Raw genomic sequence first — 15,032 nt, forward strand, 5'->3', positions numbered from 1 at the left:
TGAGGAAAAAAAAAAGCTCCTCCTTGGCGCTGTCACTGTCACTTTGTCTCTGTGCATTGCATGCGACAGCGTGGCCACGTCAGGGTGTAAAACCTGAGCAGAACCGAGCCTGGTGCGTTGGGTCGGGTCCTCGAAGGGGAGGGATAACAAAAAAAAGGGGGAGGATACCCTTTTCTTGAAAGCGTTACCATGTGTGCAGACTTCGTTCCAAAAAACCCCCACACTCGTTTTCCAAAAAGAAAAAAAAAACACATTGGATGCTTGGGAACATCTCGAAGCACATTTTTTTATACCACGATTTTATTTTGGAGGAAATTTGGACTTGCACCCTGATCAAAGTTCAAAGGGACTCTTGTTCAAGGTGGCGGCTGCACTTGCTCAGCTTAGCGTTGAACTTCTCTCGAGTTAACTCCACTAAAACGTAGGAGGACATGGCAGCGGCGAGGATAGCGAGGCTGTCGCCCGGCAAAGTTGCCCGTCTGAGTTTGACTCAAAGCCGGTGTGGAGCGTTAGCCGTTAGCGGTGGCTGTGGTGGTGCACCCGCGGTGCGTTCACTGACATCTCCCCTTGTGTCCGCCAGAGCCATGTCCGGCCTGAGCGCCACGCGTTGCGGGCTGCCCAAGGAGAGCGTGGCCGAGAACGGAGCCCCGCCGCGGGGCAAGGTACTAACCATCGACACCATGAACCCCACCGTGAAGATGGTGGAGTACGCCGTGCGGGGGCCCATCGTGCAGCGGGCGGTGGAGCTGGAAAAAGAGCTCTCCGAGGTGGGTCACTTTGTAAATCTTAAATTGATTTTTACCCTGTTTTTGGTGGCCTTAAAAAAAAAAACTTGACAAATTAGTTACAGCTTGGAATTGTTTTGCGAATGTATGTTCATTGGTCACATTATTAGGTACATCTACTCAAAAGGCAAAAACATGATCATGCTTACTTTTGTCTGACACTGTCACAGAACTATTCGTTGATTTTGAACAATAAAGCATACTATTGTGGTATGCATCATACCAGGCAGCAGGGGCATATTTGGCTTTTTAAAAAATATATATTTTAATTTGCATTTGTTTGGCATCGGACCCAATGCAAACTCACTCATGGGGCCCTCCACATCCTACTGCAACATTTAATATCGCGAAACCATTTTGATTGCTTCAGTATTTGCATCATGGCGAAATGTGACACAAGATAAAAAGTAATAGTATTTTGATGACTTGAATACTAAAAGGAAGATTAGCCAGTTAAATATTAATACAACAAATATTAAAAATGTAGATTAGAGAAAATATTTAGGAAATTGGAGGTGGGTGTGGCCATAGAGTGAAAAGGCTTGGTTGTGGCCACCACTGTACACCACATAGCTCCGCCCCTGAGGAGGGGCATTCCGATCAAGGTTTTATCCTATTGATTATCCATGATTGTGATGTACTGATACAGATCACATGGATAGTTGTAAAATGTATATTTTAGAGCTGCAACTAGTGACTTTTCTTAAATAATCAATTGATCTGTTCATTTTTTTTAATTAATGTATTCGTCCGATTAAAAAATTGGATACTTCTATCCCTTTATTATTCAAAAAGTGGAAATTGCTTCAAATTGACAGTGCAGAAAAAGCTCAAACAAATGATGTTACCATTACTGCTTTGGCCAGAAACATGTCAGAAAATGGGGGAATGTGTATCATTATTTTCCCCAGGAAATAACTGCCATTTGCAAATGTCCTATTCGGATTCAACACAAAGATCATCACTAATAACATTTACATGGAGCCTTATCTTGCACTTAGAATGAAAACAAATTAAAAAATGGAATGAAAATTCTTTCATACACCAAAGGGCAAATCAGTATGCAATTTTCTTTGGGTCCAGAGGGGTGGATTACAATATCCCTAATGCCAATCCATCTGGACTATAAAAAGGAAATTTATAATTAAGTATAACAATCTGATGTCGTGGCATAGCGTTATGCTGCACAGTAAATATGCCAATAAATAAAAAAATACAAGAGTGATTTTTGAGATTACTACAGATGGATGGATGCATGGATTTTAATTTTGGATTTAATTGGATTGGATAAACTTTATTGTCAAATGTACTGTATGTAAAACATACAGCACAGATGACATTTCTTCCCTCTCAACACAAAACAAGAGGAGCCGCTGCGGGTGGCTCCTCCGCCATCAAAAGAAAAGTTAACAAAAAAAAAAGACAAAATAATACAAAACAACACATCAATTCCTCGTTTCAATCCGCAATGCGTTGAGCGTTGCTCGTGAATATGAAGTTGTATGTAGAAAAAAATTACATGTGGCGTTAGCGACTGCGTCATGTAATTTAAAAGTAACAAACATGGTGTCGATTTCTCTGTCATAAAAGATGAGACCATTGTTCATTGTTTGCAGCTGTTGTAAATAGTGACAGTGTGTGTTGGTAAAGAACAATAGGCCACTTAGGGTGATCGATCAGCTATAAAAGGCTGTGTTCGGCGATCACGGATCACGTACTTTCCGTGAAAATTGTCTGATCATGTTCGGTGGCCGAACAATCGGCCCACACCGACAGACAAGAATAATGTGCAAATGGAAATAATGAGCTCTTACAATGTGCAAAATGCATTTTGAGCCCTCCTAAAAGGCTACATACTGGTAAAAAAAAAATACAAATAAGATCTACAATATTATCTAACATACTGTACATTATTGTTGCATTGATCTCATTCAATTGTGCTAGCTGACCTAATGAAGTGCCATAGGAGCATAAAGTTGCTTACATAATAATGTGACACCCTTGTGACGAATGGCACCCATTTGCTCATGTGCCTCCTGAACTGTAATCTCAATGTGGGTCGTGTGTCATCGCTGGGGTGAAAATGGACAAAGTGTATTTGCTTGTTCCTGCTAAAAGCTTCTCGCGCATGTCATTGCCACTCCCCCCCCCCCCCCCCCCACCCCCAACGACGACTCGGTGAGTTATCACTTGGACGCTTGCACCCACATCCTTTTGGCAAAGTCCATCTGTCGGTTAATCATTGAGTTTTTATCCCAACAGGAGCCTCTCCTGACATTTCATAATCTGTTCAACGATTGATTTGAACATTATGTACCAGTTTTCCCCTTTGGAGAAATAACACCTGTTGCCTGTCTTTAACTCACCAGCCTTTGCTGAGTGATTAAAACTGTCAAACAATCAACCTCTTGAGTGAAATAGCTCAGTGGTTCGTACATCTGCCTCGCAGATCTGAATTTGAATCTATGATTATGTTAAAAAAAAAAAGCCAGGGTTTTATCCACATCGTTGTGTATTTTCATAAGTTTTGTTAATCAAACTCTGAATACGGCTTGCTGCCACCAGTTGGCAAGCATCCCACTTAAAGGCTCCGATGCACATGCACTTTGTACATTGCTGCCTTTGTTTTGTCCTCATGGCCATGCAAGCTGATAATCAACTGGGACGAACTCACACACACACACGCACACCCACACACACGCACACACACGCGCGCACACACAAGGCTTTTCTTGTCTGTCTTCCTACAGCCTCTGACACAATGAAGGCATGCTAGCCCTTTAAAAAGACTCCTTTCTGCACATTCACTAACATGATTGCAAAGTGTTCCACCAATGTAGCATCCACTTCTTGAGAGCATAAGAAGCCTGCAATGAACTGTAACCCCTTGCCAGCTTGCTGCCTTACAGACAAATTTAGACAAAATAGCACGTTAATATGAATGAATGAATCATATCATTTGTGTTTTTATGTAAGTAGTTTGGCTCCAGGCTGATTTTTGTTGAGTGGCAGCAAGCAAACAACCAATGGCTCACATCAAGTCAGACTGACTTGATGTGAGCCACATTGCTGCCTTAACGGGATTCCTGACAAATACAAAGTACTGTAAGCGATATTAGTGCATTCATATTTCTACAACTTACTTTTTTTCCCCTTCTTTTAGCCTGATTTTAATGACTGCAACAGACCATGGACAGATATATTGTAAGCCCAACTAGCTCGCGGCCTTAACATGTTGCCTTACAAACGGGACGTAAAAAACAAATAACAAACAAACAAAAAAATGCATGTTAAGTGACAGCAAACAGTCAGTGGCACATATTGCGTCAGCACGACTACTTAGCTGCCTGAACAGGTTTCCCGAAAAATAGGAAGTAAACAATTTCCATTCGATTAGCTGTACAACTTTTGTAATGTATTATTTTTAGGTGATTACAATTGTCTCTTTGATGCTTTATTGACTTATCCTTTTTTAACAACCACAACCAAAGGGCTGAAAATACTCTATGTTGTCCTGGATGGATTGTGTGTATAAATTGCAGTCGTTTAGAGTCTTGCCTCGGGATCATTTGGAAGTGATGCAGTTTAATTGTCAAAGGCAACATTGGAATAGATTTCGTTTCAAAAATGTCAAAGGTCCGAGCTGGATTTCAACAGCTGCGGTCACGAAAATACACACTCAAGTCCCGCATTCTCTTTTATGGCATTTAAAACAAATAACCACTCATTCAATGTCTTTAAAATGGTTTAATAAATGCCACGTGTCAACATGTTGGTCCACTGATCCACTGTCAAGTAAATAGTTTGACCAACTAACTTATCAGTGATAAATGACAGCAAACAACGGGTTGTTTGAGTTCCGTCCTAACCCACCGTGGGCTGACTTTGGGGTGTGATGCACTCCGGCAAACTGGATTGGCCCGGAATCTTTTTTTTTCTTCTTTTCTATGAGCAACGAGGCGGCAACACACTCACATTTGCTCAGTTAAATCGTACAAACAGGGCTATTTTGATTCCAGGGGAATGTTGAATGTGAAAGTGCTCCTCTTCAGCTCCGTGTGCACAGCGTGCGTCAAGTCTTGTTTGTTTGCACACGTGTCAGTTAATGTTGCTTTTAACTCCCTCCTGGCTCGCAGCTGCTTAATCCTACGACACAAACTTTACATGGTAGCCCCAGAAAAGAGACGCGCTTTACGTTGGAAGCCATAAACCCCTCGCCTGTTTCTCATCACTTAGGAGGTTAAAGCATGTCTTTGTAATGTGTGTTTACGTGTCATGAGGCATCAGTGAGAATAAGGTGGACAATGGACATTTTCAGGAGCCATACGACATATTGGGCAACGTGAGCCGAAGCGTCAAACTAAAGCAGTCCCTTTAATGAATCCCAGCATGTTTTTTTTTTCTTTTTCAGTGGTATGCCTGCCGCTGCGTTGCTCTCGGCCTCCATCGTTTTATAGGTCACAATCTGTTAGCATTTAAGTTGGAGTTCTGTCCAAGCGCTGGAATTTAACAACAAATTGTCAGCGAAACCAAAAAACTGTCAGACACAAAAGAAAAGCTTGACTTGAATAAACCGAAAAAGTCTTTGTGTTTGTGTCACGCAGGGGAGGAAGAAGCCCTTCCAGGAGGTCATCAAAGCCAACATTGGTGATGCGCACGCCATGGGCCAGCAGCCAATCACATTCTTTCGACAGGTTAGCTTCTTGACCACAATATCCATCCATCCATCCATTTTCCGAACCGCTTGATCCTCACTAGGGTCGCGGGGGGTGCTGGAGCCTATCCCAGCCAACTCCGGGCAGTAGGCGGGGGAAACCCTGAATCAGTTGCCAGCCAATCGCAGGGCACACAGAGACGAACAACCATCCACGCCCACACTCACACCTAGGGACAATTTAGAGCTTCCAATCAACCTGCCATGCATGTTTTTGGAATGTGGGAGGAAACCGGAGCACCCGGAGAAAACCCACGCAGGCCCGGGGAGAACATGCAAACTCCACACAGGGAAGCCGGAGCTGGAATCGAACCCGGTACCTCTGCACTGTGAAGCCGACGTGCTAACCACTGGACTACCGGGCCGCCCCCTGACCACAATATCTTTTTTCTTAAACAGCCCACAGGTGTCTTCATAACATATTTTTGACATGCTTGGAACAACAATGACTGTATAGTATACTTTACACACCTCATTACTTGTCTTGTTGAAATCAGTCCGTTTCTTCTCATGCAAGTGAGGGATGTACGGCTTGGCCAATAGCGACTACACCTTTCGTTACTTTCTCATGACCCGAAAACAATAAAATCATTTGTACTAGTGGAGACAACACTTCATAGTGTACACTGCACTGTGTGTATGGAGCAAATGGGTACACCGCCAAACACCAAACCACCACCATTGCGTCAACAACCTCACAGAGCAGTCAAGTACGTGCCTCTAGTTTAAAATAACGCAGTTAGCTCAGGCTAATCTGTGCGTCCAACAAAACTATACAGCTCTGCTTACCTTTTGGTTTAAAGACGACAGCAGTGGTGCAGGTACTTTGCCTTACGGCAGTTATTATGTAAATTAGCTCTACTTCCACACTGAGAAATATGCATGTCACAAAATATTTCCATTGTTGCTAACTTCACAATCACTATATCATGGTTCTGCATTTATCAGATGTTTTGAAGCAATCATCTTAGATGGGGTTTTATAGTGTACTTATTGGAATGCCATCACAGTCGCCGATGCAGTTGTCAGCTATTTAATCAATGCAGAGAGAACGGTAAAACACAGTTAAAACACTAGCGCAGGAGCTGCTGTCGGCCGCAGCTCACGTCCAAACACTCACACGCAGACTCGCTAATGTCACACGCACCCCATAGAGGTCCCAACTCTTAATGGCTCATATCTACACACAGAGCTTATGTCACACCTTCTTGTCTCTGTGTGATTTTGAAGGTGTTGGCGCTGTGCTCCTACCCCGAGCTGCTCAATGACAGCACGTTCCCAGAGGACGCAAAGAGTCGAGCGCGCCGCATCCTGCAATCCTGCGGTGGCAACAGTATGGGTGTGTTGCAGTTGTGGTATTTCTTCTAACATGAACAACCAGCTTTGATATGACATGAGGGACGTTTACGCCTCTTGGGCTCCTCCTCCTGAGAGCAGACTGGCTTTGTAGCTCGATGTTGTCATGGTGACGTGTCGTGAGACTTTCAGAACAGATGTGGGCAACCTATAGCATTGGGGTTATTTTTATGGTCCACATGAACTTTTGACCCTGCCCACTATGCATTTCGTAGGTAAAAAGTGGGAGGAGCTTTTATTAAAAGCCCCCAACATTTAACCCACAAGTGCTCATGATGTGTAATTATAAAAAACAACGATAAGTTATCTTAGATCACAATAATACCTAAATTGGAAAACAGTAGAGGTGGAAGTGAATTTTTAAAGCGTTTTAAATGCTGAAAATGTCAAAATTACTAAAGTGTCCCTTTTAAGATATTTCAGTCACCTTCAGGGCTAATTCTGAGCATTCTTAACAACCTGGCACTTTGCTGTAAATGCTTTTTGTTGTCTATTTTTCAATTCTTCAGGTTCGTATAGTGCCAGTCAAGGCATCGACTCTGTACGTCAGGACGTGGCCCGCTACGTCCAGCAAAGGGACGGCGGCGTGTATTGCGACCCGGACAACATTTACCTCACCACCGGGGCCAGCGATGGGATTGTGGTAAATAATTTTTTATTCAATTCAACCAATTACAGAAGAAAAAAAACCCACACTTAAGCTACATTCTGTGACCACTTCATTGGTTCAACTACACCCACCTGAAGTGGCTGGTGAGTCGTACTACCGTACTTACACCACTTGAGGTCACTAATGAATTATGCTTGCAAAGCATGGTGTTTTACTCTGAATCAGGGACAGATTTAATGTTTTGAATTTACGGTGAAAACAGAAGCAGCTTGTGTTTTATTTTCGGGGAAATGCAACATCAATAGTCTTCATCAGGCAATTAGAATTATGTTTGAGGAAAGTGCTTATAAGCCACTCCTAATTGGAATGCTATACTTTTCTGGCTACTACAATGCTACAGTGCTGTTGTTTGTTAATGGCATTAAATGCTATTATACATCATGTCCGTTATTTTTGTTTGTTGATTGGTTTTGTTTAGACGATGCTGAAGCTGTTGGTGTGCGGTGAGGGCGCGTCCCGCACCGGCGTCATGATCTCCATCCCGCAGTACCCTCTGTACTCTGCGGCGCTGGCCGAGCTGGGCGCCGTGCAGATCAACTACTACCTCAACGAGGAGGCGTGCTGGAGCATGGACATTGGCGAGCTGCAACGGGCTCTGGACGAGGCGCGGGGCCACTGCAACCCCCGTGCCCTGTGTATCATCAATCCCGGGAACCCTACTGGTAAAGATCCCTTATGTGCTCCTTTTTTTGCGTCAATATGCTATTTCTTGGGGGAGACATTAGGCTAAATCAGTTTTTTTTTTTTTTGACCGGGAGCTCACCAGATTAAGTGTAGGCTGTGGTGATGACAGCTAAGGCGGTCTCCATGGCAACTGAGTATACTCACTCAAGAGAAAGACTGTCTTCATTGGGCTTATAAGATGCTGCTGCACAGTCTCTGGTGGCCACTTCAGAGTGCACCAAATAGGCTCTAAATACACTCAAGCAGACTAAAACACTGGAGGCCCTATTTTCGTGCTGAAGCGCAAGCCTAGCACAAGTGCAGCCTAAGTGTGTGCATTGGTGGAGTTATGTTTATTTTTGTATTTTGATACCAAAATATACCAAGCATTATTAAAATGGCCTCAGTGTGAGAACGTCCTTAGAGTCAACAAGACTAAAAATGACTTGATGACGTGATCGCTTTTTGACTCTGAGTACCCCTTGTATTGTTTCGCCCTAACTTTGAGAAGCGCCACTAAAAGCAACACAACCATGCGGCTCATCGACCCTCTCTGCCCACAGGCCAGGTTCAGAACAGAAAGTGCATCGAAGATGTCATCCGATTTGCCGCCAAGGAGCGTCTGTTCCTCATGGCTGACGAGGTGACCGCTCGGCAAGCTTCCGCTCTTTCTCAAACAAACGCGGGTAAACGCTCCTTGTCATAACATTCGTCTTCTTGCCAGGTGTACCAGGATAACGTGTACGCCGATGGGTGCGAGTTCCACTCTTTCAAGAAGGTGCTCTTTGAGATGGGGCCCGAGTATTCCAACACGGTGGAGCTGGCCTCCTTCCACTCCACCTCCAAATGTTACATGGGAGAGTAAGTGAGGACTCTTGAGCCCTTATACCATGTAACACTCTTCAGTTCATTTTTGCAGGTATCTTTTTTTTCTGTCTCCAATGGGAAAGGGTCCCTAAAACTTCCAGCCACAACTGCAAAGAAAATGGCATTATCTAGTGCACAGGTGTCAAAGTCAAGGCCCGGGGGCCAGATCTGGCCCGCCACATCATTTTATGTGGCCCACGAAAGCAAATCAAGCATGTCAAGTTCCATGATGCTTGCTAAAGTCAGAATGAAAATATCAAATTGTCATATGTTATCCACAATAACAGTCATTATTCTTGACTTCTGTTTGCCAAAATTCATAACAGCCCCCGAAGGGAAAACGTAACTACAATGTGGCCGGCGACAAAAATGAATTTGACACCCCCGATCTAGTGAATTAAGAGCAGCAATTACTTCGACTTGTTCATGCTTGTATGATGAGTCTATTGATAAAAATTCTGGATATGTGTGTGTTTTTATTTCGTGGTGCGATTTAAAAAAAAAATGGTTCCAAAGGAGGTTGCAAGCATGTGTATGAGCGCACAGGCGGGTAAGCATGGCCAGCCCTCACTGAGACAACGTGTCACCCAGGCCACCCCACTGAAAAATTTCTGTCTACGTCCCTGAGGTTTTAAGACAATGTACTTGGGCAGCCTGATTCTGGCTGTCCTTGAAAGCGGTTCTGGGTCTTCATCCAGCCTTACTGAGCAAGTTATGGGCACAGTAGCTGTTTGTGGGTTTATGTTATGAAAATTACTCCTAAGGTGACGTTAACAATGGGGCAGCGGTGCAAAGTGGCTCACTCATGGGCACATTTTTAGCGGTGGGCAGATAACAAAAGACGAGGTTATGTCCTTTGACACTCCAGACAGACACCTGTTTGTATAAAACCCATTAAAAAGTAAATGTCACCTCATATGTCCCCCTTTAAACATTCAGATACCCTGATCAATGTTTTAATGTCAAATCTCAACATTTCACCAAGGTGTGTCATTATTGTAGTCTTGATTGTGAAACATATGAGATGCAACACTACTCGCTTTGCATCTCATATGTTTTCCTCCTAGGTGTGGCTTCCGTGGCGGCTACATGGAGATCATCAACATGGACGACGAGGTGAAGGCCCAACTAACCAAGCTGGTGTCGGTGCGCCTGTGCCCGCCCGTTCCCGGACAGGCACTGATGGGCCTGGTGGTCAACCCGCCGCAGCCCGGAGAGCCGTCGCATGAAAATTTCATAAAGGTACAATTCTCATTGAGATAAAACAAGCTTGTGTTTAATGAACATTTCTGTGAGTGTTTAAATTTTTTTTTTTTTTTTATCATTGTTGTTGTTGTTGGGGTTTGGTTTTTTTCCCTTGTCATTCAGGAGCGCACAGCTACCCTGAGTGCCTTAGCAGACAAGGCCAGGCTGACAGAGGAGGTGCTCAACACCGTGCCTGGGATCAGCTGCAATCCTGTGCAGGGCGCCATGTACTCCTTTCCGCGTATTAGTATTCCGGAGAAGGCTGTCAAAGAGGCCACGGTACGTAATCCACTGTCAAAACAAAGTGTTTGGGCTTGTAGTATTTTTCCACATTAGAAAAATGGAAATGAATTGTTGCCGTCATAAAATCTTTCTAAACTGTACATGCCGTTTTCCATGTCACATCCATCCAGATGTATGCCTGACTTCAGAACTGTGTAGCAAACATGCTAACCACTAAGCTAGCATGCTGCCACCCTAGAAATGCGTATTGTAAATTTGCAGCATTGATGGGTTGGTGCCCAAAGCAAACCCTCTTGTGTTGATGTCGCCCTAGCGTCAACAAGCTAACATTTTTGTTCAGACTGCTTCACTCCGACAGTTTATTGAAAGAAAAAGGCAAACCAAAAAAAACCATTCCAAGTCATTAAATGGGTTTTGCGAAAACGAAGGCCTCAAATGTTAGCTAACACCTAGTGTCTGAGTTTGGTTGGGGCTGCTTCAAACATATTATTGGGGGGTTTGGGGATGAGGATGAGAGTTTACATTGAATAATTGAAACGTTGGCCATTAATGTTTGTGTACGTAATTCAAAAGTGTCTTATATTACAAAGACACAGCTACAGTATTGTAATTCAAGAGGCATCTTGTTCAAGGACTCGGCTTTTGTGTTTGTAGCATGCTTTCTTTAACATACTCAAAGGGTCAACAATTACCGTATGCTTTACAGACCCCATTTCCCGTATGAGAACCAGGAGACGACAAACTAAAAAAACATTTTTATTGGTTAAAGTCAGCGGCAGGCACCCGTTTTCAAAAATTGTCTGACTTCTGAGACTACAATTTGTATACTGTACACACAATTACAAGCGAACATACGTCCATTATAACGTTAACTTTCACAAAGTCTTCTTTAAATACATTTGCACTCTTTCACAACACAACGTTGTCTTAAATAAGCTCTTTTAAGGCAGCACTGTTGTCCGCATATACAGAGAATGTGATTCGCTTCGCATTTGAAAAGGTCAGCTGACCAGCCAATTGATCCTCGGCGTCATCAGGTATCTCATCGCCGCAATCGCTTTGCGTTGGCAGTCCGAGCAAGCAATGGCTTCGCGGCCACGCCATGGGACGTAGTTAAAGCGAGCAGCCTGCTTAATCCATTATGCACCCCCGTACGTTGCGCGTCGCCTCGGAGCGGAATCTATTGGTTTAGCCGAAATCGAGCACGAGAGGTCGCCTTTTGAAGTCTCTGAAGGCTGCTCCTGTGTTCGAGCGACCCTGGATGCAGAGACGTGTTCTGTTCCCCAAACTGGAGGTTAAACGACAATCGCAAATAAGGCTCAAGAGCTTTTCAGTCTTAATTAATTCCTTCACAATCTGGTGAACAAAACAAGTCCATTCACTTTCGGTTGGGCTCACTTCATTCCAGAATGCTGAATCAAAACCTTTGTAAGTCTGTACAGGAAGATAAAGGTGCATTCAGGACATGCAGAACTCTAAAAATACAGTCTGTAACACAACACAACAACAAGAGTGACACTCAGTAGAACCTAAGTCTTTGCCAGAGGCCAAACGATCCCACTTCTAAAAGTCGCAAGTGTTGTTGTGACACATGTTGTTTTATTTTGAAGGCACAAGGCCAACAGCCTGACATGTTCTACTGCATGAGACTGCTGGAGGAGACCGGGATCTGCCTTGTTCCTGGCAGCGGCTTTGGGCAGAAGGACGGCACCTACCACTTCAGGTAAGAAAACCGCACCCGGCTGCTAAAATGGACTTTATACATACACACACACGCACACGCGCACACACACACACACACACACACAGTTGCCTAATTGGGTCAAGTGTTTGTAAAATGAGTCTCCCAAGTCAATCACCACAAGAATGGCAAGAAGAGATTGCAACTACACTGGTGCTAACAATTAGCCTAGCTTCTCCTTTTTTTTAAAATCTTCAGCTACTACTAGTTCTCTATTGCATTTTCTGGCAGTTTGTTTCGTTAACTTTATTTTTTTAAGCATGTATTTTACCTTTGACATCTATGTATTTATTTAGATTGAGTAGGCCACACACTATAAGAGCAGTAAGCACAATGATGCCGTTTTTCCTCGCATTAAAAAAAAAAGGGTTAAGTTGGTAATCATCGCTCTGTTGTCCTTCTGAATGAACTTTTTCCAAAAGGCGTTTTAATTAATTCCTCTATGTATTTGAGCACAGAGTTTCCAATTGACTCTGCAAGTAGATGGATCGATTGTTTTTGCATCTGCCGCGGCAAAATTAGGAGGAGAAGCTTTTTGCTTTTTCGTCGCTATCGAACCACTTCTCTTCACGGTGATCCTTCAAAGTCGGCGGGGGGAAATCTTTAAACGCTCCGCTGCCAAAGACGCATGGCTCGGCTTAACAACTTGGTCCTCTTGCTCTCTGACAAGCTTCCTACGGATGTTAAAAGGCCTGGGTGGGGGTGGGGGTTCTTGTATTACAAAGGTTTCTTTTTGAAGGACATCAATTATGTGTGGACTATTTTTCAAGGGCTTGATATTTGAATTATCTCATGGGGAACATGACAAAAAGCATCTGTAAATTGAAGCATAACAAGCTGAAGCTGGTTCGTGATGTAGTGTAACGCATGCCGTTTCTGTGTATAGAAAAAGTTATTACAGTCAAATGTTAGCTTAGTTGGCCTAAATGTGTTTTTATTCCTGAAAACTATATTTATCATTATAAGCCACTGTAATGTTCGGCATAGTTTAAATATAAATATAGGAAAACAAAACCAAAAAAAAGACAAATGATGAAGTTAAAAATGTATTGCACATCAAAAGTTAGATAAAAACTGTACTTCATAGATTTTTAAAATAAACAGTTAAAGATGACATGCAAATAAATCGTATAGAGAGTTAAATACAGATTTATTTCTGCTTGCTTGAATGTCATATTTTTAAATGTGAATATTTCTGAGTAATTCAGTCATTCTCTTGGATACCACTAGGTGAAGCCCATGCTCAACTAGTCACACTACCCCCACATTGAGAAACACTGTAGTTCAGAATTTGGCATGAAAAAAAATACTGTCTGACCATTTTAAAGTTCCTGTTATGAAAGTGTAAAAATAAGTTAGCCACTGTAAAGTAAAACGAAAGTAAATTGATATCAGGTCAATTGAAGGCAATTTATATTCTTAGAATAAAAATGATAATAATAATAATTGCTGGCAGCCTTCTGTAACTGAATCACCCCCCAAGAATGTGAAAAGTATGTAAAATGTGTGATCTACATGTCTTTGAAACATATTTTTCTTCTTGTACAGGATGACCATCCTGCCACCCGCTGACAAGCTGAAGATCCTCCTGAGCAAAGTGAAGGAGTTCCACCAGAGGTTCACCAAGCAGTACTCCTAAGTCCCCTGCCTTTCTCGGTCTCACACACACACACACACACACACACACACACACAGAGGAGTGTTTAAAGAACTTTTGCCAAAATCCCGATCCTACTTTTTTAAAATTTTTTTTAAGTGCCTTCACGTTGACTCTTCTTAGTATCGCACTTACTTCACGTGGACGTTTTCGGACGTCCAAACAAGGACACTTAAACCAAGTTTTTGTCAAAATTGTAGTACTGCATGGATGGTGAGTATGAACGAAGATGTGCCAAGGTTTTTTTTTAAATTAAAAAAAAAAACAATGCTGCTTACAGAGACAAACCATGAAGTATTCATTGCTACAGGCTGTGTGTGACGAGGGAAATACGCAGAAAATGTAGTTTGCATGGCCAAAATAAATGTCATTCTCCAGCCTTTGCTTGCCGCTTTTATGTATTTCACAAGAAATTATAATGTGACAAAATGGTCATTTTCCTCGTGCTGTGAACAATAAAGAAAGCATGCAGAGCGCTGCCAAAATGCAATGAAGTATTCAGACATTAATCAACCCCATATTGTATGCAAAGCTGGTCTGTTTCTTTAAGTCTCACTGGGGTGTAAAAGTTTCAATAATTTTTTTTAAAATAATGATATGACAAATAGCAAAAATGAACGGGAGACTCAAAAGAGACCATTCTTTTTGTTATGCTATTATTTTGAAAGAAGAAAGTAGGAAGAAAGATCCCTTAAAAGAAAATTGAGAATTCAGGCTCTGCCGAAAACAATAATGACCAAATGCTGTAAAAATATCTAAATTTATGGCATTTTTACAAATTGAAAACGCAGGGCAATAGCTGACCATTTGATAAGTTATATTAATTATTTAGCTGTTATTGTTATTTCTAACTATGTTTTGTTTACAACATACTGAAAACAAACTACATCACCTTAGTATCGACGTTTTATGAGAGTAGTTGATATCAGATCGATACTCGTGAGGATATCGATACATTGATACCACGGAATGGATCCATTGGCCACCGTACAGCTCCGCCCCTGACAATGCTTTTTTTTTTAAGCGACTTAAATAAACCCTGGTCGACAGCAAATTTGAATCAGTGATTTCTTTGCGGCCCAAAAATTTCT

General features: G+C 42.5%; 1 protein-coding gene across 3 annotated transcripts; it reads left to right on the forward strand.

Annotated features, from left to right (window-relative positions):
• The first annotated feature begins 9 nt into the window (after positions 1–9).
• On the forward strand, positions 10–14,431 carry gpt (glutamic--pyruvic transaminase). 3 transcript variants are annotated; one of them, XM_086128434.1, is made up of 12 exons: positions 10–112; positions 581–767; positions 5,390–5,479; positions 6,730–6,838; positions 7,365–7,498; positions 7,944–8,187; positions 8,752–8,831; positions 8,913–9,049; positions 10,123–10,297; positions 10,424–10,579; positions 12,154–12,266; positions 13,833–14,431. In XM_086128434.1, the coding sequence occupies exons 2-12, from the start codon at positions 585–587 to the stop codon at positions 13,921–13,923; spliced, it is 1,512 nt and encodes a 503-aa protein (XP_085984560.1). In that variant the 5' UTR covers positions 10–112; positions 581–584; the 3' UTR covers positions 13,924–14,431. The 3 variants fall into 3 exon arrangements, with proteins under 3 accessions (XP_085984560.1, XP_085984558.1, XP_085984559.1); XM_086128433.1 differs by lacking the exon at positions 10–112 and adding an exon at positions 132–499; XM_086128432.1 differs by lacking the exon at positions 10–112 and having other exon boundaries at positions 131–767.
• Positions 14,432–15,032: the final 601 nt, after the last annotated feature.

Source organism: Hippocampus guttulatus, chromosome 14 (assembly GCF_054856545.1).
Source record: "Hippocampus guttulatus isolate MCC_2025c chromosome 14, RoL_Hgut_1.0, whole genome shotgun sequence".
Taxonomy (NCBI): Eukaryota; Metazoa; Chordata; class Actinopteri; order Syngnathiformes; family Syngnathidae; genus Hippocampus; species Hippocampus guttulatus.